General features: G+C 52.4%; 1 protein-coding gene across 1 annotated transcript; it reads left to right on the top strand.

Annotated features, from left to right (window-relative positions):
- The first annotated feature begins 913 nt into the window (after window positions 1–913).
- NFKBIE (NFKB inhibitor epsilon) lies at window positions 914–19,549 on the top strand. Its single transcript, XM_069768257.1, has 7 exons — window positions 914–1,040; window positions 3,357–3,734; window positions 16,198–16,300; window positions 16,916–17,120; window positions 17,247–17,335; window positions 17,924–18,172; window positions 18,415–19,549. Exons 2-7 carry the CDS (start codon window positions 3,379–3,381, stop codon window positions 18,478–18,480), a joined length of 1,068 nt encoding a protein of 355 aa, XP_069624358.1. The 5' UTR covers window positions 914–1,040; window positions 3,357–3,378; the 3' UTR covers window positions 18,481–19,549.
- The last annotated feature ends 8,172 nt before the right edge of the window (window positions 19,550–27,721 follow it).

The raw sequence follows: 27,721 nt of genomic DNA, 5'->3' as shown, positions 1-27,721 counted from the left end.
CAGTTGGGACCCTCACACTCCCCCCTTCACAGCTGGGACCCTCACACTCCCCCCTTCACAGCTGGGACCCTCACACCCCCCCTTCACAGCTGGGACCCTCACACCCCCCCTTCACAGCTGGGACCCTCACACTCTCCCTTCACAGCTGGGACCCTCACACTCTCCCTTCACAGTTGGGACCCTCACACTCCCCCTTCACAGCTGGGACCCTCATACCCCCCTTCACAGCTGGGACCCTCACACTCCCCCCTTCACAGCTGGGACCCTCACACTCCCCCTTCACAGTTGGGACCCTCACACTCCCCCCTTCACAGCTGGGACCCTCACACTCCCCCCTTCACAGTTGGGACCCTCACACTCCCCCCTTCACAGTTGGGACCCTCACACTCCCCCCTTCACAGCTGGGACCCTCACACCCCCCCTTCACAGCTGGGACCCTCACACCCCCCCTTCACAGCTGGGACCCTCACACTCCCCCCTTCACAGCGGGGACCCTCACACTCCCCCCTTCACAGCTGGGACCCTCACACCCCCCCTTCACAGCTGGGACCCTCACACCCCCCCTTCACAGCTGGGACCCTCACACTCTCCCTTCACAGCTGGGACCCTCACACCCCCCCTTCACAGCTGGGACCCTCACACCCCCCCTTCACAGCTGGGACCCTCACACTCCCCCTTCACAGCGGGGACCCTCACACCCCACCGCCGACAGGACCGGCAGAACGTTACGCGATGAGCGTCCATCACAGACAGAGGACAAGAAGCCGCCGGGGTCTCTCAGCTCCGTCCTCCCGCCCTCAGGGCGCAGCTCCGGCCACACAGCGCCCCTAGCGTCCGATCAACCCGCTGCGTTCATTTCCTCCAGCCCCAGTACAGCAGGGGGTGGAGCTGTGGATGACGTCAGCGCTAGGTGGCCTGTGATTGGCTCCAGCTGGGGTAATAGTTGCTGCTATTGGCCGCAGTTCTGACTTCGGGATTTTCCTGATTCTGTGATCTCGGCCGCGGTGAAGATGAAGAGGCCGGCGGCTCCGGTGTCCTAGGTGAGAGCGGTGCCGGGGCCCTGCCCCCCCCAGGATCGGCCGGTCTACCCCCGGGGGTCTCTGTGCCTCTGTACTGCCCCCCGGGGGTCTCTGTGCCTCTGTACTGCCCCCCGGGGGTCTCTGTGCCTCTGTACTGCCCCCCGGGGGTCTCTGTGCCTCTCTACTGCCCCCCGGGGGTCTCTGTGCCTCTCTACTGCCCCCCGGGGGTCTCTGTGCCTCTCTACTGCCCCCCGGGGGTCTCTGTGCCTCTGTACTGCCCCCCGGGGGTCTCTGTGCCTCTCTACTGCCCCCCGGGGGTCTCTGTGCCTCTCTACTGCCCCCCGGGGGTCTCTGTGCCTCTCTACTGCCCCCCCGGGGGTCTCTGTGCCTCTGTACTGCCCGCCGGGGGTCTCTGTGCCTCTCTACTGCCCCCCCGGGGGTCTCTGTGCCTCTCTACTGCCCCCCGGGGGTCTCTGTGCCTCTGTACTGCCCCCCGGGGGTCTCTGTGCCTCTGTACTGCCCCCCGGGGGTCTCTGTGCCTCTGTACTGCCCCCCGGGGGTCTCTGTGCCTCTCTACTGCCCCCCGGGGGTCTCTGTGCCTCTCTACTGCCCCCCGGGGGTCTCTGTGCCTCTCTACTGCCCCCCGGGGGTCTCTGTGCCTCTGTACTGCCCCCCGGGGGTCTCTGTGCCTCTCTACTGCCCCCCGGGGGTCTCTGTGCCTCTCTACTGCCCCCCGGGGGTCTCTGTGCCTCTCTACTGCCCCCCCGGGGGTCTCTGTGCCTCTGTACTGCCCGCCGGGGGTCTCTGTGCCTCTCTACTGCCCCCCCGGGGGTCTCTGTGCCTCTCTACTGCCCCCCCGGGGGTCTCTGTGCCTCTCTACTGCCCCCCCGGGGGTCTCTGTGCCTCTCTACTGCCCCCCCGGGGGTCTCTGTGCCTCTGTACTGCCCCCGGGGGTCTCTGTGCCTCTCTACTGCCCCCCCGGGGGTCTCTGTGCCTCTGTACTGCCCCCGGGGGTCTCTGTGCCTCTCTACTGCCCCCCCGGGGGTCTCTGTGCCTCTGTACTGCCCCCCGGGGGTCTCTGTGCCTCTGTACTGCCCTCCCGGGGGTCTCTGTGCCTCTCTACTGCCCTCCCGGGGGTCTCTGTGCCTCTGTACTGCCCCCGGGGGTCTCTGTGCCTCTCTACTGCCCCCCCGGGGGTCTCTGTGCCTCTGTACTGCCCCCCGGGGGTCTCTGTGCCTCTGTACTGCCCCCCGGGGGTCTCTGTGCCTCTGTACTGCCCCCCGGGGGTCTCTGTGCCTCTGTACTGCCCCCCGGGGGTCTCTGTGCCTCTGTACTGCCCCCCCGGGGTCTCTGTGCCTCTGTACTGCCCCCCCGGGGTCTCTGTGCCTCTGTACTGCCCCCCCGGGGTCTCTGTGCCTCTGTACTGCCCCCCCGGGGTCTCTGTGCCTCTGTACTGCCCCCCCGGGGTCTCTGTGCCTCTGTACTGCCCCCCCGGGGTCTCTGTGCCTCTGTACTGCCCCCCCGGGGTCTCTATGCCTCTGTACTGCCCCCCGGGGGTCTCTGTGCCTCTGTACTGCCCCCCGGGGGTCTCTGTGCCTCTCTCCTACCCCCCGGGGGCATCTGTGCCTCTCTCCTACCCCCCGGGGGCATCTGTGCCTCTGTACTGCCACCCCGGGGGTCTCTGTGCCTCTGTACTGCCCCCCGGGGGTCTCTGTGCCTCTGTACTGCCCCCCGGGGGTCTCTGTGCCTCTGTACTGCCCCCCGGGGGTCTCTGTGCCTCTGTACTGCCCTCCGGGGGTCTCTGTGCCTCTGTACTGTGACTTATTCACTGTCCCTCTACTTCCGTGGGGTCCCTGTGGGGCCCATAGCACCTGGTGTGGGGGGGTCCCTGTAGCGCCTGGTGTGGGGTGTGGGTCCCTGTAGCGCCTGGTGTGGGGTGTGGGTCCCTGTAGCGCCTGGTGTGGGGTGTGGGTCCCTGTAGCGCCTGGTGTGGGGTGTGGGTCCCTGTAGCGCCTGGTGTGGGGTGTGGGTCCCTGTAGCGCCTGGTGTGTGTGGGGTAGGGGTCCCTGTGGCACTTGGTGTGGGGGTCCCTGTAGCACCTGGTGTGGGGGTCCCTGTAGCACCTGGTGTGTGGGGTGTGTGGGTCCCTGTAGCGCCTGGTGTGTGTGGGGTAGGGGTCCCTGTGGCACTTGGTGTGGGGGTCCCTGTAGCACCTGGTGTGTGTGGTGTGGGGGTCCCTGTAGCACCTGGTGTGGGGGTCCCTGTAGCACCTGGTGTGTGTGGTGTGGGGGTCCCTGTGGGGTGTGTCGCTGTACTGAGCCTGCCGTTCTTTTGCAGCTGGTGCTGGGATCGCTCCGCCATGGCGGAGGACTGGGGCTCCAAGAAGCTGGGCCTCCACCCAGAAGACGGCCGCTGTGACTCGGGCCTCGCGGACTCGGTGCAGTCGCTGCAGGAGGAGGCCGGCCTCAGACTTCACTCTGCTCCTGATGACGGTTCCGCGGCCTCTGCTTCTCGGCCTCTGCGCCGCGGTGCTGCCGAGGACAAAGCCTCTGAGGTCCAGGACCTGGAGCGGGTGGACTCCACCTACGGCTCTGTCTCACTCACCGAGTCCCTGCCGCAGACTTGCCTGCCCCCTGGTGGTGGAGTGGCGGACAGCAGCAGACAGGACAGCGAGCTCCTGGACAGCCTGACGTACCTGTCTGAAGAGGGCGACACGTGAGTAATGCTGCACCTGTACCGGGGGAGGGGCTGTGCTATCTGCCGGGGGTCCATCACAGCGGGCGCACGGCACTGATACTACGAGGAAGCCTCTGGCCCATCTGCTGCAGTACCAGGTGCAGCCATAGATGGTGGGGCCGCTGTCCTGGGCAGGGTGTAATTACAGGGGTCCGGTGCTGGGAGGGCTCCCACCTGTGGCATTGGTGCGGTATCCATGTTGTGGGTCACGCAGTTAACCCTTTCCACTCTGGCTCTGTAAGTCGCCGCATATTGGGGACCCTGAACCTGCACCAGGGCGTCCGTCATCTCCCACTCTTAACCCGTGCAGCGCCATGTCAGGACCTACAGGGCGGCCTCGGTCAGACATATTGCTGGGGGCCCGATGTGTGCTGGGGCTATGTCTGGGGACAGCCGGGGCATGTGATCTGCTGAGCCCTGAAGACCCCTATGTGTCCAGTCACTATGATGAGTGTAAGCTCTTGGGTCTGGGATGGCTGCTCGTCTTCCTCCCCCCCCCCCCCCCCCCCCAATCTCCCTCCCCCCCCCCCTCGTCTTCCTCTTCCTCTTCCTCCTCAGAAAACAAATGGTGAGCGTGGAAATTATCTGCACTGCCGAATAACTGAGGGTCCGGACGTATTCTCATAAAGAAGTGTGGTTTATTCTACGCGTTTCGAGTTCTATGATTTCTTCATCAGGAAGTACCACAGACAGCGTTGTGCTTTTCCTCCTCCTCCTCCTCCTCCTCATGCTCTTCCAGTTGGAGAACATTGCTGTGCCGTTAACCTCTCGTGCGCCATGACATGATGATGTGACGGCTATTTCAAGCTGTGGTAGTGACTGGGGTAGGCTGAGCCGTCCGCCAGCGGAGTGAGGTGCAGCCCGCCGACATCCCCACACAGGAATGCATCAACCAGGCCGGTGCAGGAAATGCCCAGCGAGTCGGGCACTTGGTTTCAGAAAGTAATTGTTTTGTAAGCTGGCAGCATTGCTGATCTCAGATCATGGACCAATCACAGCTGCCGGTTCTGAAGAGTCGATATCAGTCAGATATGATGTAATGTCTGGAGGTTATATCATTACTGGAACGTTATAAGAGGGGCTGATATCCAGGGCTATAGAGTCGGAGTTGTGGAGTCTGAATCAGTATAAAATGGACCAACTCCGACTCCTAAAATATATAATAAATTAGGTACAGTAGTTCAATGCAGTTTGTGGGGAATATTTTTTTCATAAGAATTTGGGAACGTTGTGAAATGTCCTCTTAATGTCTCTCATATTCCTGATCTAAGGGTACCGTCACACTATACGATTTACCAACGATCACGACCAGCGATATGACCTGGCCGTGATCGTTGGTAAGTCGTAGTGTGGTCGCTGGAGAGCTGTCACACAGACAGCTCTCCAGCGACCAACGATGCCGAAGTCCCCGGGTAACCAGGGTAAACATCGGGTTACTAAGCGCAGGGCCACGCTTAGTAACCCGATGTTTACCCTGGTTACCAGCGTAAAAAAAACAAACAAACAGTACATACTAACCCATTCCGGTTTCCGTCAGGTTCCTTTGTCTGCTTCCCGCACTCACTGACTGCCGGCCGTAAAGTGAAAGCACCAGCACAGCGGTGAGTCACCGCTGTGCTCTGCTTTCACTTTACGGCCGGCAGTCAGTGAGTGCGGGAAGCAGACGGCAAGGGACCTGACAGACACCGGAATGTAAGTATGTACTGTTTGTTTGGTTTTTTTACGCTGGTAACCAGACTAAACATCGGGTTACTAAGCGCGGCCCTGTCACACCGATCCAGCGATGACAGCGGGAGATCAAGCGACGAAAGAAAGTTCCAAACGATCTGCTACGACGTACGATTCTCAGCAGGATCCCTGATCGCTGCTGCGTGTCAGACACAGCGATATCGTAACGATATCGCTGGAACGTCACGAATCGTACCGTCGTAGCGACAAAAGTGCCACTGTGTGACGGTACCCTAAGGTCTAGACTTTTAGCTGAGATGAATCTGTGCTGCAGTTTATGTTCATGATAAGTAGTGAAGCTCCTCTACAGATAAGGGGAAAAAATAAACACACAGGGAAGGAATGCCTGGAGTGAACAGGAAAGCAGGATTAAGGCAAGTACTTCCTAAAGCACATCTAAACTTTCAATAAACTGTGCATAAATCAATAGTCCAGTATATGTTATCTCTGTATGCTTGATGTTTTAGTTTTTCTCCTCTTAGCTCATGTTTGGAGAAATTAGCTGCTCTGATGACTTATATACACGCAGTCTTTAAGAAAAAACAGCTGACAGCACCACCGCTCAAAGGAAACAACTCACTCCTGCTTACCTATGATGGGAATGTGACCGCCGGATCTTGGGTGCTCTGGCCAAAACACATATCAAAGTCCATCCAAAGAGAGAAAGCAGAAAAAGGCAGCACTCACCGATCCATCTTGAGAGGTAACTTTTATTGTCTCACATAAAAAACATCACGGCCGGGGGTGCGAATGTACAGAGTGCGGCAAGTCTGACGGCCGTTTTGCGCCCTCCTGGCGCCAGGAGGGCGCGAAACGGCCGTCGTCAGACTTGCCGCACTCTGTACATTCGCACCCCCGGCCGTGATGTATTTTATGTGAGACAATAAAAGTTACCTCTCAAGATGGATCGGTGAGTGCTGCCTTTTTCTGCTTTCTCTCTTTGGATGGACTTGACTTACAGTGGGGCAAAAAAGTATTTAGTCAGTCAGCAATAGTGCAAGTTCCACCACTTAAAAAGATGAGAGGCGTCTGTAATTTACATCATAGGTAGACCTCAACTATGGGAGACAAACTGAGAAAAAAAAATCCAGAAAATCACATTGTCTGTTTTTTTAACATTTTATTTGCATATTATGGTGGAAAATAAGTATTTGGTCAGAAACAAAATTTCATCTCAATACTTTGTAATATATCCTTTGTTGGCAATGACAGAGGTCAAACGTTTTCTGTAAGTCTTCACAAGGTTGCCACACACTGTTGTTGGTATGTTGGCCCATTCCTCCATGCAGATCTCCTCTAGAGCAGTGATGTTTTTGGCTTTTCGCTTGGCAACACGGACTTTCAACTCCCTCCAAAGGTTTTCTATAGAGTTGAGATCTGGAGACTGGCTAGGCCACTCCAGGACCTTGAAATGCTTCTTACGAAGCCACTCCTTCGTTGCCCTGGCGGTGTGCTTTGGATCATTGTCATGTTGAAAGACCCAGCCACGTTTCATCTTCAATGCCCTTGCTGATGGAAGGAGGTTTGCACTCAAAATCTCACGATACATGGCCCCATTCATTCTTTCATGTACCCGGATCAGTCGTCCTGGCCCCTTTGCAGAGAAACAGCCCCAAAGCATGATGTTTCCACCACCATGCTTTACAGTAGGTATGGTGTTTGATGGATGCAACTCCGTATTCTTTTTCCTCCAAACACGACAAGTTGTGTTTCTACCAAACAGTTCCAGTTTGGTTTCATCAGACCATAGGACATTCTCACAAAACTCCTCTGGATCATCCAAATGCTCTCTAGCAAACTTCAGACGGGCCCGGACATGTACTGGCTTAAGCAGTGGGACACGTCTGGCACTGCAGGATCTGAGTCCATGGTGGCGTAGTGTGTTACTTATGGTAGGCCTTGTTACATTGGTCCCAGCTCTCTGCAGTTCATTCACTAGGTCCCCCCGCGTGGTTCTGGGATTTTTGCTCACCGTTCTTGTGATCATTCTGACCCCACGGGGTGGGATTTTGCGTGGAGCCCCAGATCGAGGGAGATTATCAGTGGTCTTGTATGTCTTCCATTTTCTAATTATTACTCCCACTGTTGATTTCTTCACTCCAAGCTGGTTGGCTATTGCAGATTCAGTCTTCCCAGCCTGGTGCAGGGCTACAATTTTGTTTCTGGTGTCCTTTGACAGCTCTTTGGTCTTCACCATAGTGGAGTTTGGAGTCAGACTGTTTGAGGGTGTGCACAGGTGTCTTTTTATACTGATAACAAGTTTAAACAGGTGCCATTACTACAGGTAATGAGTGGAGGAAAGAGGAGACTCTTAAAGAAGAAGTTACAGGTCTGTGAGAGCCAGAAATCTTGATTGTTTGTTTCTGACCAAATACTTATTTTCCACCATAATATGCAAATAAAATGATAAAAAAAAACAGACTGTGATTTTCTGTATTTTTTTTTTCTCAGTTTGTCTCCCATAGTTGAGGTCTACCTCTGATGTAAATTACAGACGCCTCTCATCTTTTTAAGTGGTGGAACTTGCACTATTGCTGACTGACTAAATACTTTTTTGCCCCACTGTATATACACTATACATAGAAAACATTTTTTCCCCTTTTATTCTAACATCTCAAATTCTGAAATACAGTAACAGGATCGATGAGAACATATACATTTGTGTGTGTTCTGCAATATGATTCAGCACAGACATGATCCCTCCCTCCTCCCCTCTTCATAGACTGTGAAGAAATATGATGTGAAGCATTTAGTGAGCTGTACCCTGAGACAAGCCTGACAATGAAAGTTCAGAGTAACTTTATACTTATCTGTCCTATTGATTTATGCAAAGATTGTTTTATTTCTATCCCAAATTATACAGTGCATGATTCCCTATTGCAAGAATTACAATATACTTTATTTTTTTCACAGGACAAAATTATTTTGAGAGCAAATTTACATAATTACAAAACTTTTAAGAAGCATCCTATGAAGTCAGCTGTATTTGAGCATTTCACAGTGACTCAAGATAAAACATTTTGTGTGTCAGTGTATGAGTAACCCAGATGAAAACAAAATGCTGTGATGCCAAAATCAGTGCATAGGCAGTGGTAAAAATGCTCCTTCAAGAGCTTCCAATCTAAAAAGACATTTACAACGCTGCCACCCAGAAGTTTACAAAGTTGTGACTGAAAAAGATCATAGCAGCACCAAGAAACCAGCACTTCCCGCCAGGCAAAGGAGGAAAAAGCGTCTCAAACGTCAGTTACAAGATATTTTGTAAGTGACAGTTACTGTAACAATGACAGCAGATGTGTTTAAAAGACAGCTCATCGAGCTTTTACAGCTCTTAATGGAGAAATGGCTCTCAAACCTGTTGTTTCTCTGGAATAAGAAAGTATTAGAAAATTAGTGATTGAAGAAGCCCTTAACCAAAAGGAAGATCTTAAAAAGACTCTCAAGAGACGCTTTGTGTTTCTTAAAATGGATGCCTGCACACATCAGAGTGACCTTTCTTGCTATCAACGTTCGATATGTTGTGTGACAACACAAAAAATGTTACTAAGACACTCGCAGTTAAAGATACTAAAGCTCATCACAGCAGACAGTTTCTCCAGACCTTAGTGGAAAAAGTTCTGCAAGATTATGAACTAAACAAAACAGGTTCTTGCTATGGTAACTGATAATGCTTCAAACATGACGAGTACAATTAAACTGATGAATGAGAATAATGAAGGTGAACAGCAGCTAGAAGAACATTTCACATTCAGTATGTTGGAGATGGAAGGCCATAGTCCTGTTCCCATAACGGAGGAATAAACAGATATTACTACAGAAGAACAACAAAATGATTCTTTACAATTAGATGATCTTGTTGAAGCTGCTTCACACCTCTTTCCTATTCATCACAGGCGCTGTGTTCTGCACATGCTGCAGCTGGCAATAAGAGAGCGTCTGCAGGAAGGAGATGCTGGCACTCTGATTAGCAAAGTGAGGAAATTGGCTATTGCTGCCAGAACCCCTAAAATGGATTCCATCTTGAAGAGATGTGCTGGAAAAGGGGCAATTGTGGATCAAGCCACTCGGCGGGGCAGCACCTATTTAACTCCTTTCTGCCAGCTGACGGAATAGTACGTCAGCTGGCAGTATCCCTCGCTTTGAGGTGGGCTCCGGCGGTGAGCCCACCTCAAATCCGCGACGTGTCAGCTGTTTTCAAGAGCTGACATGGGCGCGAGCGGAATCGCGATCCGCCCGCGCCCTTTAACTAGTTAAATGTTGCTGTCAAACTCTGACAGCGGCATTTAACAAGCGCTGCTGGCCGGAAGTACTCGCACCGCTGACCTCCGTCACATGATCGGGGGTCATCAGAGGTCTCCTATGGTTGTTGATGACATTGCTATGAGCGCCACCCTGTGGTCGGCGTTCATAGCAAGCCTGCAATTCTGCTACATAGAGGTGATCTGTGCATCACCTCTATGTAGCAGAGGCGATCAAGTAGTGCATGCCTCTATTCTCCCATGGAGGCTATTGATACTATATTCCAAGGAAATTTGTGGTTAAAACTCCGCGCTGCCACAGGGATGAATTCCAGGAGTATGGCTGCCGTCACACTAGCAGTATTTGGTCAGTATTTTACATCAGTATTTGAAAGCCAAAACCAGGAGTGGGTGATAAATGCAGAAGTGGTGCATATGTTTCTATTATACTTTTCCTCTATTTGTTCCACTCCTGGTTTTGGCTTACTAATACTGATGTAAAATACTGACCAAATACTGCTAGTGTGACGGCAGCCTATGTCGTAGATTCATAGTGGTTTTATTCAACGCATTTCAGGGGTCTCATGCCCCCTTCATCAGGAAATACCACCTGATGAATGGTGCATGAGACCCCTGAAATACATTGAATAAAACCACTGTGACTCTACGACATACTCTTGGAATTCATCCCTGTGGCAGCGCGGAGTTTTAACCACAAATTTCCTTGGAATATAGTATCTCTTCGGATAGTCGAGGACCTGTGGATCTGCAGCAGCCGCCAGCCTATATGCCTTTATCTCGTCCTAACCAGGTGATCAAATTTTGTGGTATAGTCTTTCATTTGCAATGTAGAAAAGACTCTATTGTGCTTTTTTTTTGTCTTCCTATTCTTTTACAACAATGAAGGCTATTAAAGCATGCCAAAATTTAAAAAAAAAAATAAAAAAATGAAATTGACACGTTTTTGGTATCGCCGCATTCAGAATCGCCCGATTAATCAATAAAAAAAAAAAAAAAAACTTATCGCTAAAGGGTGTAGCGAAAAAAATCAAAACACTAAAATAAGCCCACACCCGACCCCAGATCACAAAAAATGGAGGCGCTATGGGTATCTGAAAATTGCACAAATTATTGTTTGTTTTTTTTTTGTTTTAGCAAACTTTGGAATTTTTTTTCACCACTTAGATAAGAGAACCTAGACATGTTTGGTGTCTATGAACTCGTAATGACCTGGAGAATCATAATGGCAGGTCAGTTTTAGCATTTAGTGAACCTAGCAAAAAAGCCAAACAAAAAACACGTGTGGGATTGTATTTTCTTTGTAACACCAATGGTATCGTTCAAAAGTACAACTCGTCCCTCAAAAAATAAGCCCTCACATGGCCAAATTGATGGAAAAATAAAAGTTATGGCTCTAGAAAGAAGGGAAATGAAATCTCCGGGGGTGAAGGAGTTAATGACTGAGCGATTGCTTGAGCTGAAACCCTTCTAGAGACGGCCAACCCTCAGGTAACACTACATGAAGGTCAATGGACACAGGTGGCTGAATTGAAGGAATTGCTTCATCACCCATTTACAGTGACTAAAAAGTTACGATCTCTACACTAATTTGAGCTGGTGATAAAGCAGTGACCACATGGGCGACATCTCTAACAATTTCAGGGTGTAAAGGAATTGCCTCGTGCACAGTTAGTTTTGATGAACGATTGAACTCTTCTACTTCTTTGAGAGCAAGTGAAAAATGTTGCTGAAATATGGTCACAGTTTTCTATGGGAGTGGAATCTTTTCCCTGCAGTAACGCTGTGCCTGCTCCCTGTCGTCCAAATACTTGTCGAAATCAAACTCCTCATCTGATGAGGATGAAGGAACAGCAGCAGCAGCACTGGCAGGACCCGAGTCCTCTTGCTCTTGGTCGTCCTGTAGCCCACTCATCCTAACTGCTACCTCAAGCTGAGCTTCTTTTCCTTTAGTAGCTGTTGATCATCCTGCAATATACAATGACTCGGGTCCACATAAACAGCCGCCAGAAGAATTTTATTTTCAAATAGCAGTGTCTCTCTCTGTTTCATTGAAGCAGCAATGCCATCTGCGATTAAACCTTCTCTTTGGGACAGGGAAAACAACAAGTTCTTCCACTAAAAATGCCAGGAGGTAAATCCTCAGAGGTTATTCTCTAGCCTTAAAATAATTAGCTCAGATGTGACGTCATTTATGAAGGAGGATCTGATGGAAGCGATACTATTTCTCAGAACAAACTCATAGACTGCACAAATGTTATTCAGCACGTTTTTGTTGAAAACTTTTTACACTTACTGCAGACTGTATAATAAGTTGTAAATATGCAAAGTTTTTTTTGTTCTAAAGTTGTATTCCAATAAATATAAACTGCTCAAAAAAATTAAAGGGAACACTTAAACAGAATCTAACTCCAACTAAATAAAACTTCTGTGAAATCAAACTGTCCACTTAGGAAGCAACACTGATTGACAATCAATGTCACATGCTTTTGTACAAATGGAATAAACAGATGGAAATTATTGGCAATTATCAAAACACCCTCAATAAAGGAGAGGTTCTGCAGGTGGGGACCACAGACCACATCTCAGTACCAATGCTTTCTGGCTGATGTTTTTGGTCACTTTTGAATGTTGATTGTGCTTTCACACTCGTATCATGAGACGGACTCTACAACCCACACAAGTGGCTCAGGTAGTGCAGCTCATCCAGGATGGCACATCAATGCGAGCTGTGGCAAGAAGGTTTGCTGTGTCTGTCAGCGTAGTGTCCAGAGGCTGAAGGCGCTACCAGCAGACAGGCCAGTACACCAGGAGACGTGGAGGAGGCCGTAGGAGGGCAACAACCCAACATCAGGACCGCCACCTCAGCCTTTGTGCAAGGAGGAACAGGAGGAGCCCTGCAAAATTACCTCCAGCAGGCCACAAATGTGCATGTGTCTGCAACAACTCCATGAGGATGGTCTGATGGCCCGATGTCCACAGATGGGGGTTGTGCTCACAGCCCAACACCATGCAGGACGATTGGCATTTGCCACAGAACACCAGGATTGGCAAATTCGCCACTGGCGCCCTGTGCTCTTCACAGATGGAGGCAGGTTCACACTGAGCACATGTGACAGACGTGACAGAGTCTGGAGACACCGTGGAGAGCGATCTGCTTCCTGCAACATCCTTCAGCATGACCGGTTTGGCAGTTGGTCAGTAATGGTGTGGGGTGGCATTTCTTTGGAGGGCCGCACAGCCCTTCATGTGCTCGTCAAAGGTAGCCTGACTGCCATTATGTACCGAGATGAGATCTTCAGACACCTTGTGAGACCATATGCTGGTGCGGTTGGCCCTGGGTTCCTGCTAATGCAGGACAATGCCAGACCTCATGTGGCTAAAGTGTCAGCAGTTCCTGCAAGATGAAGGCATTGAAGCTATGAACTGGCCCGCCCGTTCCCCAGACCTGAATCTGATTGAACACATCTGGGATATCATGTCTCACGCCATCCACCAGCGTCACGTTGCACCACAGACTGTCCAGGAGTTGGCGGATGCTTTAGTCCAGGTCTGGGAGGAGATCTCTCAGGAGACCATCCGCCGCCTCATCAGGAGCATGCCCAGGCATTGTAGGGAGGTCACACAGTCACGTGGAGGCCACACACACTACTGAGCATCATTTCCTTGTCTTGAGGCATTTCCACTGAAGTTGGACCAAGCTGTAACTTCATTTTCCACTTTGATTTTGTGCATCATTCCAACTCCAGACCTCCGTGGAATATTAGTTGTGATTTACGTTGATCATTTTTAGGTTTTTTTTTAGGTTGTTCTCAACACATTCCACTATGTAATGAATAAAGAATTACAACTGGAATATTTCATTCAGTGATATCTAGGATGTGGGATTTTAGTGCTCCCTTTATTTTTTTGAGCAGTATATTTTATGTTCTATCTAAATGGCTTAATTATTGTATCATAATAAAGATTAAAAGCCTGATGTTACCATTTTACTACAGTAAATAGGAATTGAGGAGTCGGAGGTTTGGCTTACCGACTCCACAGCCCTGCTGACATTAGTCACGTGGTGTAATGTGCGGAGGTTATATCGGTACTAGAGCGGTTTAAGGCTATGTGCACATGTTGCGGATTAGCCGCTGCGGATTCGCAGCAGTTTTCCTTGCGGTGTACAGTACCATGTAAATGTATGGAAAACAAAATCCGCAGTGCACATGCTGCGGAAAAAATGCGCGGAAACGTAGCATTGATTATTCCGCAGCATGTCAATTCTTGGTACGGATTCCGCAGCGTTTTACACCTGCTCCTCAATAGGAATCCACAAGTGTTAAAATGCAGGTGAAATCTGCACAAAAACGCTGGAAATCCGTGGTAAATCTGCAGGTAATCCGCAGTGCGTTTTACCTGCGGATTTTTGAAAAACTGAGTGGAAAAATCCACACAGTAATCCGCAACGTGTGCACATAGATTAAGAGGGCTGATATCAGTCACATATGGTGCAATGTCTGGAGGTTATGTCCGTACTGGAGCGTTATAAGAGGGGCTGATATTTGGGGTCCGGGAGGGTTCTGCACTTGTCCCCGGTCTCTCCCTCCGCTGTCAGTAGGCCGCTGCCGCCTCTATCCTTAACCCCTCCTGTGCCAGTGTGTTGTGTGGCGATGCTGCCCCTTAGGGGAGAGTGATGACAGCTGTCCTCTCTGTCCCATGAAGGGGCCCGCTGCCATCACTGGTCGGGGCCACTGAAGAGCAGAGGAAATGGCGATCTCGAGGGCGCTCATTCTGTAGTGTTCTGTGTAGAATTCAGTGGAAAGACCGGACCCCCGGGCACATAATGGCTTCCTTCTTATTGGGATGTGCACATTGTAGATTCAGACTGAAGGAGCAAAACCGCAGGAACAAATGTGGAACAAGGAGTAAAGAGCCAAGTGGCGCGGCCGATGTGTACCCCCTCAGGGTCCTCCTGTGCCCCCATTACTCTGATGGTGCCCTTACACCCCTCGTCATTCTCTCCACAGCGTCATCTGGTTGTCACTGGAAATGGCTCCAATCATCGGGTCACCCCGTCCAGAGCTCGGGTGCAGAATCTGCAGACTCCAGAAAGTCTGCGCCCATCAGGTGTTTTGCAGTGTCGGTGTGCAGCTCCATACAGGACTGAGTCTACTCTACAACTGATGTAGGCCAGAATATGACAAGAAGCGATCAATTAAGAGAAGCCGCAGTCCATCATTATCAAGCATGGCGTTCAGTTCCTGGAAAACTGCTAGAACCTTGATGCTATCCTCAAGTGCAGGCATGCAAACCATCATGCCATGCCATGCTATGATGAAACAAGCTCTCACCAGGACTGACCCAGAAAAGAGTGACCTCTGCTGCAGAGGATGAGTTCATCAAAGTCACCAGCCTCAGAAACCACTGACAGCAGCTCAGAGAATGGCCCTGATAAATGACACCTAGACATCAAGCAGCAGACACCTCCCAGCATCATCTGTCCAGAGGAGACTGTGAGGGGCCACTGCTGAGGATCACGAACAAGAAGAGACCAGTATGGAGCAAGTAGCACAAGGACCTGAGATCAGATCCTGAGAACCCGGTGACGACTGGTGCAGCTACAGAGAGAACTACAAGGGGCGTAAAGCCGCCATCACAGGGGCCACAGGAGGAGTCTGAGGCGGGAGCAACCTGGGGGGTACACAACGCAAGGGAGGAACGTGAGGTAGGATCCACAAGAGGAACCTGAGGAAGGGAGGCACGGGAGGAACTTGGCGGGGGGGGGGGGGGTACACAATGCACGGGAGAAACCTGAGGATGGGAGGCACGGGGGTACAGCGCACAGGAGGAACTGGGGGACACACAATGCACGGGAGGAACCTGAGGTAGAGGCCACAAGAGGAAAGTGAGGTAGGGGGCCACAGCAGGAACCTGAGGGGAGGCACAGGAGGAACCTGGGGGGGTACACAACGCTCGGGAGTAACCTGAGGTAGGGACCACAGGAGTAACCTGAGGAGGGGAGGCACGGGGGGGGGGGGGGTACAGCACACATTAGGAACCTGGGGGGGCACACAACGCACAGGAGGAACCTGAGGTAGGGGCCACAGGAGGAACCGGGGGGGCACACAACACACAGGAGGTACCTGAGGTTGGGGCCACAGGAGGAACCTGGGGGGAGTACAGCGCACAGGAGGAATCTGAGGGGAAGACACCACAGGATGGGCAAGGGGTGCGCAGAAGGAACCCGAGGGGCCACACTCTGGTCATGTCTCTCGTTGCCTTTCTCCTTGTTCCGTGTCTGGTGTTTCTGTGGCCGTTTTGCTTCAGTCTGAATGTACAATGTAAATAATCCAATAAAAAGAAGGAAAAGCCTTGAATGACATGAACGGGTGTCCGGGACTGTGGAGCAGTATTGTAGATGGTGCCCCCTACTGGTTGAGGGTCTCATGTGTATAACCTTGTCTCTGCCACAGCCTCCTGCATCTGTCCATCATCCACACCGTCCCCGAGATGTCCCTGTACTTCATCTCCCTGGCACCCAAAGAAGTGCTGGATATCCAGAACGACCTGTCCCAGGTGAGGGCACAAGGGGCCTCGCCACGGGGCGAGGGAGGTGTGCAGGGGATGGGACTTGTGGCTGGTAGAGGGTGTCTGGGTGCGCCGGATCTCGTGGCTGGGGGACGATATTGCAGGCGGTGAGCAGATCATAATTCCCTCTGCTTCACTACAGTTGGCCCTCCATCTTGCCATCTGCCTGGGGCAGTTGAGGGTCTCGTACCCAGGTGAGGGGGTTTGGAAGCGCCAGGTCACGCATTCCTGTGAGGGGGGTCTGGGCACGCCGGGTGTCGTGCCCGGGGTGAGGGGGGTCTGGGCTCGCGCCCGGTTGAGGGGGGGTCTGGGCGTGCAGGGTCTCATGCCCAGGAGAGGGGTCTGGGTGCACCGGGTCTCGTGCCCAGGAGAGGGGTCTGGGTGCGCCGGGTGTCGTGCCTGGGTGAGGGGGGGTCTGGGCACGTCGGGTCTCGTGCCTGGGAGAGGGGGTGTCTGGGTGTGCCGGGTGTCGTGCCCGGGTGAGGGAGTCTGGGCACGCCGGGTATCGCATCCGGGTGAGTGGGTCTGGGTGTGATGGGTCTCGTGGCTGGGGGACGATATTGCAGACAGTGAGCAGCTCACTTTCCCTCTCCTTCCCTACAGTCGGCCCTCCATCTTGCCGTCTACCTGGGACAGGTGAGGGTAGTGGAGGCTTTGGTGGATAAAGAGGTGAACCTGGAGCTGCAGGACCGGAGGGGGGACACGGCGCTGCACCTGGCCTGTGAGAAGGAGCACCTCGACTGCGCCGCGCTGCTGCTCCGCGGCCCGAGGAGGCGACAGAACCTGCTGCAGCTTCAGAACTGGAAAGGTGAGGGTCCACCGTGCCTGAGCGAGAGCCCCCCTTAGAGCAGCGGGGTCCGGAGTCCAGGGAGCCCCCTTTGGGCTGCGCAGTGTGTGGCGGTAGTGATCCTCTTGCTGCTCCTCCTGTCCGCAGGGCTGTCATGTCTGCACATCGCCACGATGAAGAGGAACCCTGCACTGATCTCGCTTCTCATAGAGCGCGGAGCCGACATCAACAGCCCGGTACGTGTGCTGGCGCCTGTGTTGTGCATCCTCTGTGCTGTGCATCCTCTGTGCCCTTCTCTGTGCCGTGCATCCTCTGTGCTGTGTATCCTCTGCCCTTCTCCTCTGTGCCGTGCATCCTTTGTGCTCTTCATCCTCTTTGCTGTGAATCCTCTGTCCCGTGCTTCCTCTGTCCCGTGCTTCCTCTGTGCCGTGCATCCTCTGTGCCGTGCATCCTCTGGGCCGTGCATCCTCTGTGCCGTGAATCCTCTGTGCCATGAATCCTCTGTGCCATGAATCCTCTGTGCTATGCATCCTCTGGGCCGTGCATCCTCTGGGCCGTGAATCCTCTGGGCTGTGCATCCTCTGTGCTGTGCATCCTCTGGGCTGTGCATCCTCTGTGCCGTGAATCCTCTGTGCCATGAATCCTCTGTGCTATGCATCCTCTGGGCTGTGCACCCTCTGGGCCGTGAATCCTCTGGGCTGTGCATCCTCTGGGCTGTGCATCCTCTGGGCCGTGAATCCTCTGTGCTGTGCATCCTCTGGGCCGTGGATCCTCTGGGCCGTGCATCGCCTGTGCTGTGCTCACATTCTGCCCTCGTCCTCCAGGAGGGGAACAGCGGTAAGACGCCCCTGCACCTCGCCGTGCAGATGGTGGACCAGCCGCTGCTGCTGCATCTGCTGCGACATGCACCCAAGGTAGACGCCCTGATGTATAACGGATGCACGCCGCTGCACCTGGCCGTGGGCAGCGAGGACTCGGGACTGGCCCGGCTGCTGTGCCAGGCAGGCGCCGACGTCTTACAGCGTAACCTGGAGGGAGACACCCCCCAAGACTTGGCCGAGGGCAACAACCAGGTAAGAGCGGCCGGGCACCTACCCCCTGCACGACCCATGACCTCCTGCAGGGGGCGGTGCTGTCATCATGCTCCTCACAGCTGAGGGTTCTTACAGTGTATCCATCCTCCAGAACTCCAGCCTGATACATTGTAATGAACGCTCAGGACAGGGGCAACATTGTCCACCCGGAAGCACTGCACCAGACCCTCAGCTGTGTGCGGACCACCTCACCCGCTCACAGTCTCCTCTCCTTCTCTCAGCTCCTAGCTCTTCTGCCATTTGATGATCTGAAGATTTCAGGGAAACCCGTGGTGACGTCAGCCTGACCGCAGCTGGACCCGCTCGAGGACCCCACTCCGGAGCCGCCCTATGGACTCTTGAGAATGCACTGGGCGTGGCCTAACAGGAGGCGGGCCCATCATGCAGCGTGATGTCACTTCCTGCCCCTTCCCCGCACATTTGTAATTCCCCACTTTTGACTGATGAATGAAGCGTGAGACCCCCGCACGATCACACGCTGCTGTCCCTCACATGTGGCTCGTTTCAGCGATCATTGCGTTGGATGAGAAATTGTGACCAGACGCCGCTGCCTCCCCACTGCTCCGGCCCTCCACGCCACTGCCCCCGCCACTCCAGCCCTCCGCCCCACTGCTCCCGCCACACCAACCCACTGCTCCCGCCACTTCAACCCTCCACAACGCTTCCTCTCGTTGTTCCGGCCCTCCATGCCACTGCTCCGGCTCTCCACACCACTGCCCCCACTGCTCCAACCCTCCAAGACGCCGCTCTGGCTCTCCACGACGCTGCTCTGGCCCTCCACGACGCCGCTCCAGCCTTCCACACTGCTTCCCCCACTGCTCCGGCCTTCCATTCCGCTGCCCCCTGCCACTCTGGCCCTCCACTCCGCTGCCACTCCGGCCCTCCACTCCGCTGCCCCCTGCCACTCCGGCCCTCCACTCCGCTGCCCCCTGCTGCTCCAGCCCTCCACGCCGCTGCCCCCCTCCGCTCCGACCCTCCACACTGCTTCCCCCACGGCTCCGGCCCTCCACGCCGCTGCCCCCACTGCTCTGGACCTCCACGACGCCGCTCCGGCCCTCCACTCCGCTACCACCTGCCGCTCCAGCCCTCCACGCCACTGCCCCCTCCGCTCCGGCCCTCCGTGCTGCTGCCCCCACTGCTCCAGCCCTCCACGCCACTGCCCCCCACCGCTTCGGCCCTCCATGCTGCTCCGCCCTGACACGCCGCTGCCCCCCACCGCTCTGGCCCTCCATGCCGCTTTTCCAGCCCTCCACGCAGCTGCCCCCGCTGCTCCGGCTCTCCACACCCCTGCTTCTTCACCACTCCTGATTGTTGCAACTCCTTCATATTTACTGATAAAAGTGAAACAAAGCGCAATGCACGAGAAAGTGTTAATCAGTCGGATCCGGCGCTATTCTGGCCTCTGGGAGAGGATGCAGCGGGCGGAAAACTGTTGCAAGTCCTGACCTTTCATCACCATCTGCGCCCCCCAGAGGACCCCGGCCACTGTCACGGAAATGCACAATCATCAAGAAGAATAGGCAGAATAAAAAACACCCCAGCGTCACACCGTGCAAATTACCCACACAGCCAAAATGCAAGAAAAAAATACAGCCGAGGTCACCAATATCTGAGCTGTCCGACGCCGGTCTAATAGGTACAAGGGGAGACCATTGTGCTGAGCCTGTACTATACTCCAGAGCTGCACTCACTATTCTGCTGGTGCAGTCACTGTGTACATACATTACATTACTGATCCTGAGTTAGATCCTGTATTATACTCCAGAGCTGCACTCACTATTCTGCTGGTGCAGTCACTGTGTACATACATTACATTACTGATCCTGAGTTACCTCCTGTATTATACTCCAGGGCTGCACTCACTATTCTGCTGGTGCAGTCACTGTGTACATACATTACATTACTGATCCTGAGTTACCTCCTGTATTATACCCCAGAGCTGCGCTCACTATGCTGCTGGTGCAGTCACTGTGTACATACATTACATTACTGATCCTGAGTTACATCCTGTATTATACTCCAGAGCTGCGCTCACTATTCTGCTGGTGCAGTCACTGTGGACATACATTACATTACTGATCCTGAGTTACATCCTGTATTATACCCCAGAGCTGCACTCACTATTCTGCTGGTGCAGTCACTGTGGACATACATTACATTACTGATCCTGAGTTACATCCTGTATTATACTCCAGAGCTGCACTCACTATTCTGCTGGTGCAATCACTGTGTACATACATTACATTACTGATCCTGAGTTACATCCTGTATTATACCCCAGAGCTGCACTCACTATTCTGCTGGTGCAGTCACTGTGGACATACATTACATTACGGATCCTGAGTTACATCCTGTATTATACCCCAGAGCTGCACTCACTATTCTGCTGGTGCAGTCACTGTGGACATACATTACATTACTGATCCTGAGTTACATCCTGTATTATACTCCAGAGCTGCACTCACTATTCTGCTGGTGCAATCACTGTGTACATACATTACATTACTGATCCTGAGTTACATCCTGTATTATACTCCAGAGCTGCACTCACTATTCTGCTGGTGCAATCACTGTGTACATACATTACATTACTGATCCTGAGTTACATCCTGTATTATACCCCAGAGCTGCACTCACTATTCTGCTGGTGCAGTCACTGTGTACATACATTACATTACTGATCCTGAGTTACATCCTGTATTATACCCCAGAGCTGCACTCACTATTCTGCTGGTGCAGTCACTGTGTACATACATTACATTACTGATCCTGAGTTACCTCCTGTATTATACCCCAGAGCTGCACTCACTATTCTGCTGGTGCAGTCACTGTGTACATACATTACATTACTGATCCTGAGTTACATCCTGTATTATACTCCAGAGCTGCACTCACTATTCTGCTTGTGCAATCACTGTGTACATACATTACTGATCCTGAGTTACATCCTGTATTATACCCCAGAGCTGCACTCACTATGCTGCTGGTGCAGTCACTGTGTACATACATTACATTACTGATCCTGAGTTACATCCTGTATTATACTACAGAGCTGCGCTCACTATTCTGCTGGTGCAATCACTGTGTGCATACATTACATTACTGATCCTGAGTTACCTCCTGTATTACACTCCAGAGCTGCACTCACTATTCTGCTGGTGCAGTCACTGTGTACATACATTACACTACTGATCCTGAGTTACATCCTGTAGATCTTTTATTATAAAAAATGATAAACATAACAATAATAATAGCAGAAAACATAACAAAAATATTAGCCAGAAAATAATCAGTATACTGAACACTGGTCCAGCCGCTCAGTCTCTCCTCTCACACATATTATACAGTATATACAGAATAACTACTTTGACTCTGGTCCGGTCACCAAACAAAATAATAATAACAAAATAAACAATGGCAAACAAAAACTATATACATAAACTTTTTTTTTTTTTTTTTTTAAATAAAATAACTACAAATATATACAATACTAAGCTATCCTTCATTCCCAACCCCCCGCACTGACCTGAGAGCTGGTCCTGCGTCTCATGCCTCAGTCCATGTCCAACGTCCATAGGCCAGATCAGGCAGTGCCAGTTTTCCCCCAAACAACCCAGTGTCCCATAGTCCCACAAGATAATCCCACCTCCCCCCTTTTCCCACCACCCAACCTAACACCTACACCCAATTCTATATCCCTATATACAATATATACATTATATACAGCAGCACACAACACAATAATTACAAATCACGAAGCCCAAGTTCGGCGCCTGCAGCCCTACATCACTGTATAATGATTAAACAAAACAAAAATCTACAGTGTCAGCAGCAGCCCACCACCAGGAAAGGAGATGACCAGACTAGGGCACTCTAAAAGAAAAGCCCTCCAGAGGAGAGCGGCCCTCCGTGCGCCCAGTCTCCCATACTCCAGAGAGCGCACCTTCACCAGGTCACCGAGTATGGTCCTAAACACATCTTCCACTGGGAGGATTTTTCGTTTCGTCGATACTAAGCACCTTGCGTTCCACGTGTGATACCTAACCACTGCGCTAACTAGAAATAAGGTGCAGCGGTCCCGACCAGCAAGGTCTCCGAATGCTCCATAGGCCCATTCCGCATAGGAGAGACCGTCCAGCCGAGACCAGCCAATGAAGGCGCCCACCCTGTTGTACACCTCTGTGTTGAAGGGACAATGAAGCAGGAAGTGGTCCATGCTTTCCAGCAAGGTACCACAATGCTCCCGAGGACAATTCCTGTCCTCAGAGCTCCTACACTTCAGATTATCCCTCACACACAGTTTCCCATGGAAGCAGCGCCAAGTCCCAAAACTTCAAGGGGATCCTGATAGAATTCAAAAGATGCAAACCCACCCTAATATCCCGACTTGGGCAGTCCCTGAGCGCCAGAGGCCTCTGGAAATGGGTCAACAGAACCCTATTGTCAAGGAGTTTCCTTGGCAGAGTCCTGATCTCCCACATTCCCAGACCCCACCGACAAATTACCTTCAGAACCAAGGTAGCGTAAGCCGGAAGATGTCCATGCGGTATGCGAAGATCCTTCACTTGCCCTCCTGTCTCCCATTCCTGGAAGAAAGGCTGAAACTATCCCCTACAGGAGAATACCCACGGAGGAGCGCTCTCTTTCCAGAGGTTTGTGATATTGATCTTAATGAAGGTATCCACAAGGAATAGCACAGGGTTGACCATACCCAACCCTCCTAGTCTCATACGGTAAGTAACCTCCCTCTTGACCAGGTTCAGTCTATTCCCCCATAATAGTTGGAAGAACAAACTGTAGACCCGAGTCCAGAGAGAATCCGGCAAGATGCATACACTGCCCAGATAAATCAGTAAAGGGAGCAGGTAAGTTTTAATCAGGTTTACCCTTTCCCTTAGGGTCAAAGACCAACCCTTCCATTGGTTAACCTTCTGAGTGGCGATCTCTAGCCTGCTGTCCCAATTTTGCTTCGGGTAACCCCCCTGGCCAAATTCGATGCCAAGGACTTTTGCAGAGACTTTGGGTCCTGTAAGGGTGTCCGGGAGATCAAAACCAGGATCTCCTCCCAGCCAGAGACTCTCACACTTATCCCGGTTGATCTTGGACCCGGATGCCTCCGAGTAGCGATCTACCTCTGACATCAGCCACCCTGCCTCCTCATGAGAGGAAACAAACACAGTGACATCATCGGCATACGCCACCACCCTCAGAGTGGCTTCCGGTGCTGCCTGGTCCATCCCGGCCAACGGTCCACGCTCCACCCTCCTAAGAAGAGGGTCAATCGCAAACACGTACAGCAGCAGGCTCAAGGGACAACCCTGGCGAACACCGGACCCAACCTCAAAAGAGCTGCCAATCCAACCATTCACAAGCGGAAAACTCTCTGCCCCACTGTACAAGGTCTTAAGCCAATCAACAAACCCCCTGGGCAGTCCATATCTCAGAAGGACGGACCAGAGTTACTCATGATTAACCCGATCAAACGCTTTTGCCTGGTCCAGTGACAGCATGTACCCCTTCCCGTGACCAGCCCTACCCTGCTCCACTGCCTCTCGGACACAGAGCACAGCACTAAATGTGCTGCGGCCTGGAACAGAGCAATGCTGGGCCCCCAAAAGGAGTCGGGGTGCAAATTTCACCAGCCGATTAAACAGCACCTTTGCCAGAACCTTCCTGTCTGCATTGAGAAGCGCTATGGGACGCCAATTCTCAATGCAAGATGGGTCCTTACCCTATGACAAGATGATCAGAGCAGACCTCCTCATTGACTTCGGTAGAGTGCCCGAGGAAAGACACTCATTGAATACCTCAGTCAAGAGGGGAACCAAAACGTCCTTAAAGGTCTTATAGAATTCAGATGTTAAGCCATCTGGACCAGGCGATTTTCTTGGGGGGCAAGCCCTTCAATCGCCAACTGAACTTCCTCTTCCCTGATCATTTCTGTCAAAACGTCAAGAGAGGGGTCAACCCCTGGTTCGGGGACAGCTTCAGCCAGGAAAGCCGACATCTCATTTCAATCAAGATCCCTCTTCCCCAAGAGGTGCGAGTAGAAGGATCTGACAACCTCCAGGATCCTTGATCTGGATCGCCTCAGGGACCCCGTAGTGTCGACCAGTCCTGTAACCACTTTACTATTCACTGACATCTTGTAGTTTCTGTAAGGGTCGGGCGAGCGGTACTTCCCGTAATCCCTCTCAAAAACCAAAGATGCGTGTCTATCGTACTGATACCTCATAAGCAAAGATTTCACTCTGGAGATCTCGCAGCTACCTCCAGTTGAGACAAGATGCTCGAGTTTCCTCCTCAGACCCTGATACAGGTGGTACCTGCTTAGCCTCCTGAGGCTCGAGAGCTGGCGGAAGAATCTCGCCACCCTTTCCTTGAACATCTCCCACCACTCTGACTTACTACTACAAAGATCCAGTAATGGTACCTGGCCCTGAAGAAAATCCTCAAAGGACTGTCTTATCTCCGCTTCTTCCAAGAGAGACAAATTGAGCCTCCAAAAGCCTCTTTCCATCCGGAAGGTCTCTGTAACATTCAGAGAAAACAAAATTAAACAGTGGTCGGAGAACTCCACCTCAACAACAGACACTGCTGAAGAAACAATTTCCTCCTTTAAATAAAACCTATCTATTCTGGACCTACATTTACCTCTATAATAGATGAACCCCTCGTGGCCTGGTGTGTGCCGAATGTGGACATCCACCAGGCGAGCCTCACTAGCTATACTATTAAGGGTGACGCTATCATAAGTCAGCTTGTCTCTGGAACCTCCTCTATCTTGGGGCCTCGTGACAGCATTGAAGTCCTCTCCAAAGACAACCTGCCGACTTGTAAAAAGGTAGGGCTTGATCCTCATAAAGAGACACTTCCGGTCCCACTTAGATTGGGGACCATAGATGTTAATGAGCCGGAGCTCTTGTCCCTTCATGAAGACATCTAAGATCAGGCACCTCCCCATTTCTAACTCAATAACCCGTCGGCTTTCCACCGGTGCGGTAAAAAGGACCGCCACTCCACTCTCTCTTAGCTTTAAACACGTCTGCCAAGTTGGGCAGCCTGGTCTCTTGCAAAAAGAAAATGTCAGCTTCAACCCGGCTGAAAAAATCAAAGGCCGCAAATCTAGCTGTATTTGACTTTATGCTGGCGACATTAATGGATGCCAGCGTCAATGGAGTGGATTCCGCCATCATTGGTGATTGAGTTAGATGGCTTTCTTCTTCCCACTCCCCTTATCCTCTGCCTCAGAGGAAGAATCCTTCCCCCTCTTTAATGACATGGAGGTATCCATTTCCACGTTTTCTCTTTTTATCATCCTCGTCTCCGGACTCTGGGCCAGTCCCGCCCTCCAAGGACCTTACATTCCCAGAAGAAGGAGACTCGGCGTCCCCTGTGAGCCCCGCCGAAGCCAGAACCTCACTCTCAGCTTCCTCCTCAGAGGAAGAGATGTTTTCAAGGGCTTGGAACGGTTAGAAAGACCAACCAGAGGGGAGTCGGTTTTCCTTCCTTAGGTACCTTGGTCAGAGCGGGAGATTTTTTATCTCCCTTCTTTCTCTTCTTTTTGGTGCCGAGCTTACGTTTGTCCTCTAGCCACTGCCTATTATCCTCATCCATACTTTCATAATGGGAGGACTCTGAGGCAGTGGTACTTTCCTCCCTGTGGATCCTCCTGACCTCCTCATCCAACTCATCCCTTGGGGCCTCAGCAGCAAGACTGGAATCCAGAACGGGCCGCTCCAGTAGCCCGAGGCTCGCCCAGCTCCTTAAACCTGTCTGTGCTTGTCTAGGCGCCTTAGCTGGGCAGGCGTCTTTTTATTGCTTTTCTTCCTTGGCCCCTCAGCTCCCTCACCCCTGCTAGTCCCTTCCCCAGCAGAATCAGCCTCACGGCTTTCTCCCACTGGGGTCACGACTGCATTAGCGAAGGAGCGAGGACAATGGGTGACCTAACTCGCCACACAGGTGGCACCTAATCTCCACACAAGATGCAGCAAGATGGCCGATATCCCCACACAATGCACACTTCTGCACTGTGCAGTTTGCGCTGAAGTGTGTGGGGTCGTCGCACCTGTGACAGAGCTTCGGTTGCCCCTGGTAGAAGAACAGGATATGATCCCTACCCAGGAAGGCAGATGATGGTATGTGGGCAACCGTACCACCTGAACGCTTAAGTTTTACCATAAACGTCCAGGCCCCTGACCAGATACCAAACTCATCACTGTTTTTCTTTGTCATCTCCACTACCTCTCCATACCGGCCAAGCCACGTCATGATGTCATAACAAGAAAGCAACTCGTGACATGTCATCACGGTCACTTTCTTGACTTGATTTTGGCGAGACACCGCCTGAACGGCAAAGTCTCGCCAGCCGGGCTCATTTTTTGCCAACTCATAGTCCCACCAGAAGAGTTCAAGCCCCTCCGGCCGAACAAAGCTGACATCAAACTTAGGTGTGGAATAGGGATGTATCAAGGCATAGATGTCAATCGCCTTGAAGCCCATCTTCAGCAGGAGCTCCACAACTTTCGACCTTGGAGGACATGCATCACTGCCCCTCCACCGAAGACGGACCACATTCCTACGCACACTACCCGGCCCGGCTGTTGGGAGGGACCACACTCTATCCCCCACTCTGCTCTCGGAAGGCCCCATGGCCATGCCTCAATCCAGAAGGATAGATCAACCTCTCAACCCTCTACCATTAGTGATCTCTCCCCCTTCTTTAGAGCCTCCAGAAGACGCCGCTGCAACATGCCGTCCCCAGAGACGAGGAGGACGCCCTATTTCCCCCGGAGGTTACAGCGGCAAAGCTCCTGACAGGCGCTGCCACCACCAGGGGGCAACCGGACCAGTGACCACATCCACACCAACAGTATCACAGTTACCCACCTCCATAACCCCCTCACCATCCACCAAACCAGCAACCACACCACTAGACAAAGTTTTCCGCATCCATACCCACCACATTCACTCCTGCTGGACCAGTGACAACAGGGGGTGACACTTTGGCCTCCGAATCATCAGGCACAAGGGGCTGAGTCTCCTCCACAGAACTGGAGGCGGCCTCACCCCTGGTTTTATGTGTGCCCTCCGCATCATCAGTTGATATTTTCCGCTGCTTCATGGTTGCTACCAGGCGCCGTTGATCTTTAGCTGCTGTGAAGCACCACTAATCCTTAGCATCAGGATCTTGTTGACCAGCGGCACCAACACAAAATAGGACTTTGGGAGGACGGGAACTCCCAGCCCCGGTAACCCCCTCACACCGCCGCCGCTCCTCAACTAAGTGATCAGCGGCAACAGTATTCAGGGGCACCGAGGCTACCGAAGCTGCCCCCGACACTGGGCCGCTCCCCCCTCCCACTGAGCGGACCACAGTATTGTGGCCTGACCGTTCGCCCGCCGCTGGGCCGCCCTCACTGTCCAGCCTCTTGGCTGATGCACCTGCTGCTACATCCCTGCTACTACAAGCAGAGACTGAGCTCTGGGCCTCACTACCGTGCTCTGTAATCTCCCCGCGCCTTTGCA

The sequence above is a fragment of the Ranitomeya imitator genome, chromosome 5, assembly GCF_032444005.1.
Source record: "Ranitomeya imitator isolate aRanImi1 chromosome 5, aRanImi1.pri, whole genome shotgun sequence".
NCBI classification, from domain to species: Eukaryota; Metazoa; Chordata; class Amphibia; order Anura; family Dendrobatidae; genus Ranitomeya; species Ranitomeya imitator.
Note: the sequence above shows the minus strand (reverse complement) of the source record. Positions and strands in the feature narration are given on the sequence as shown.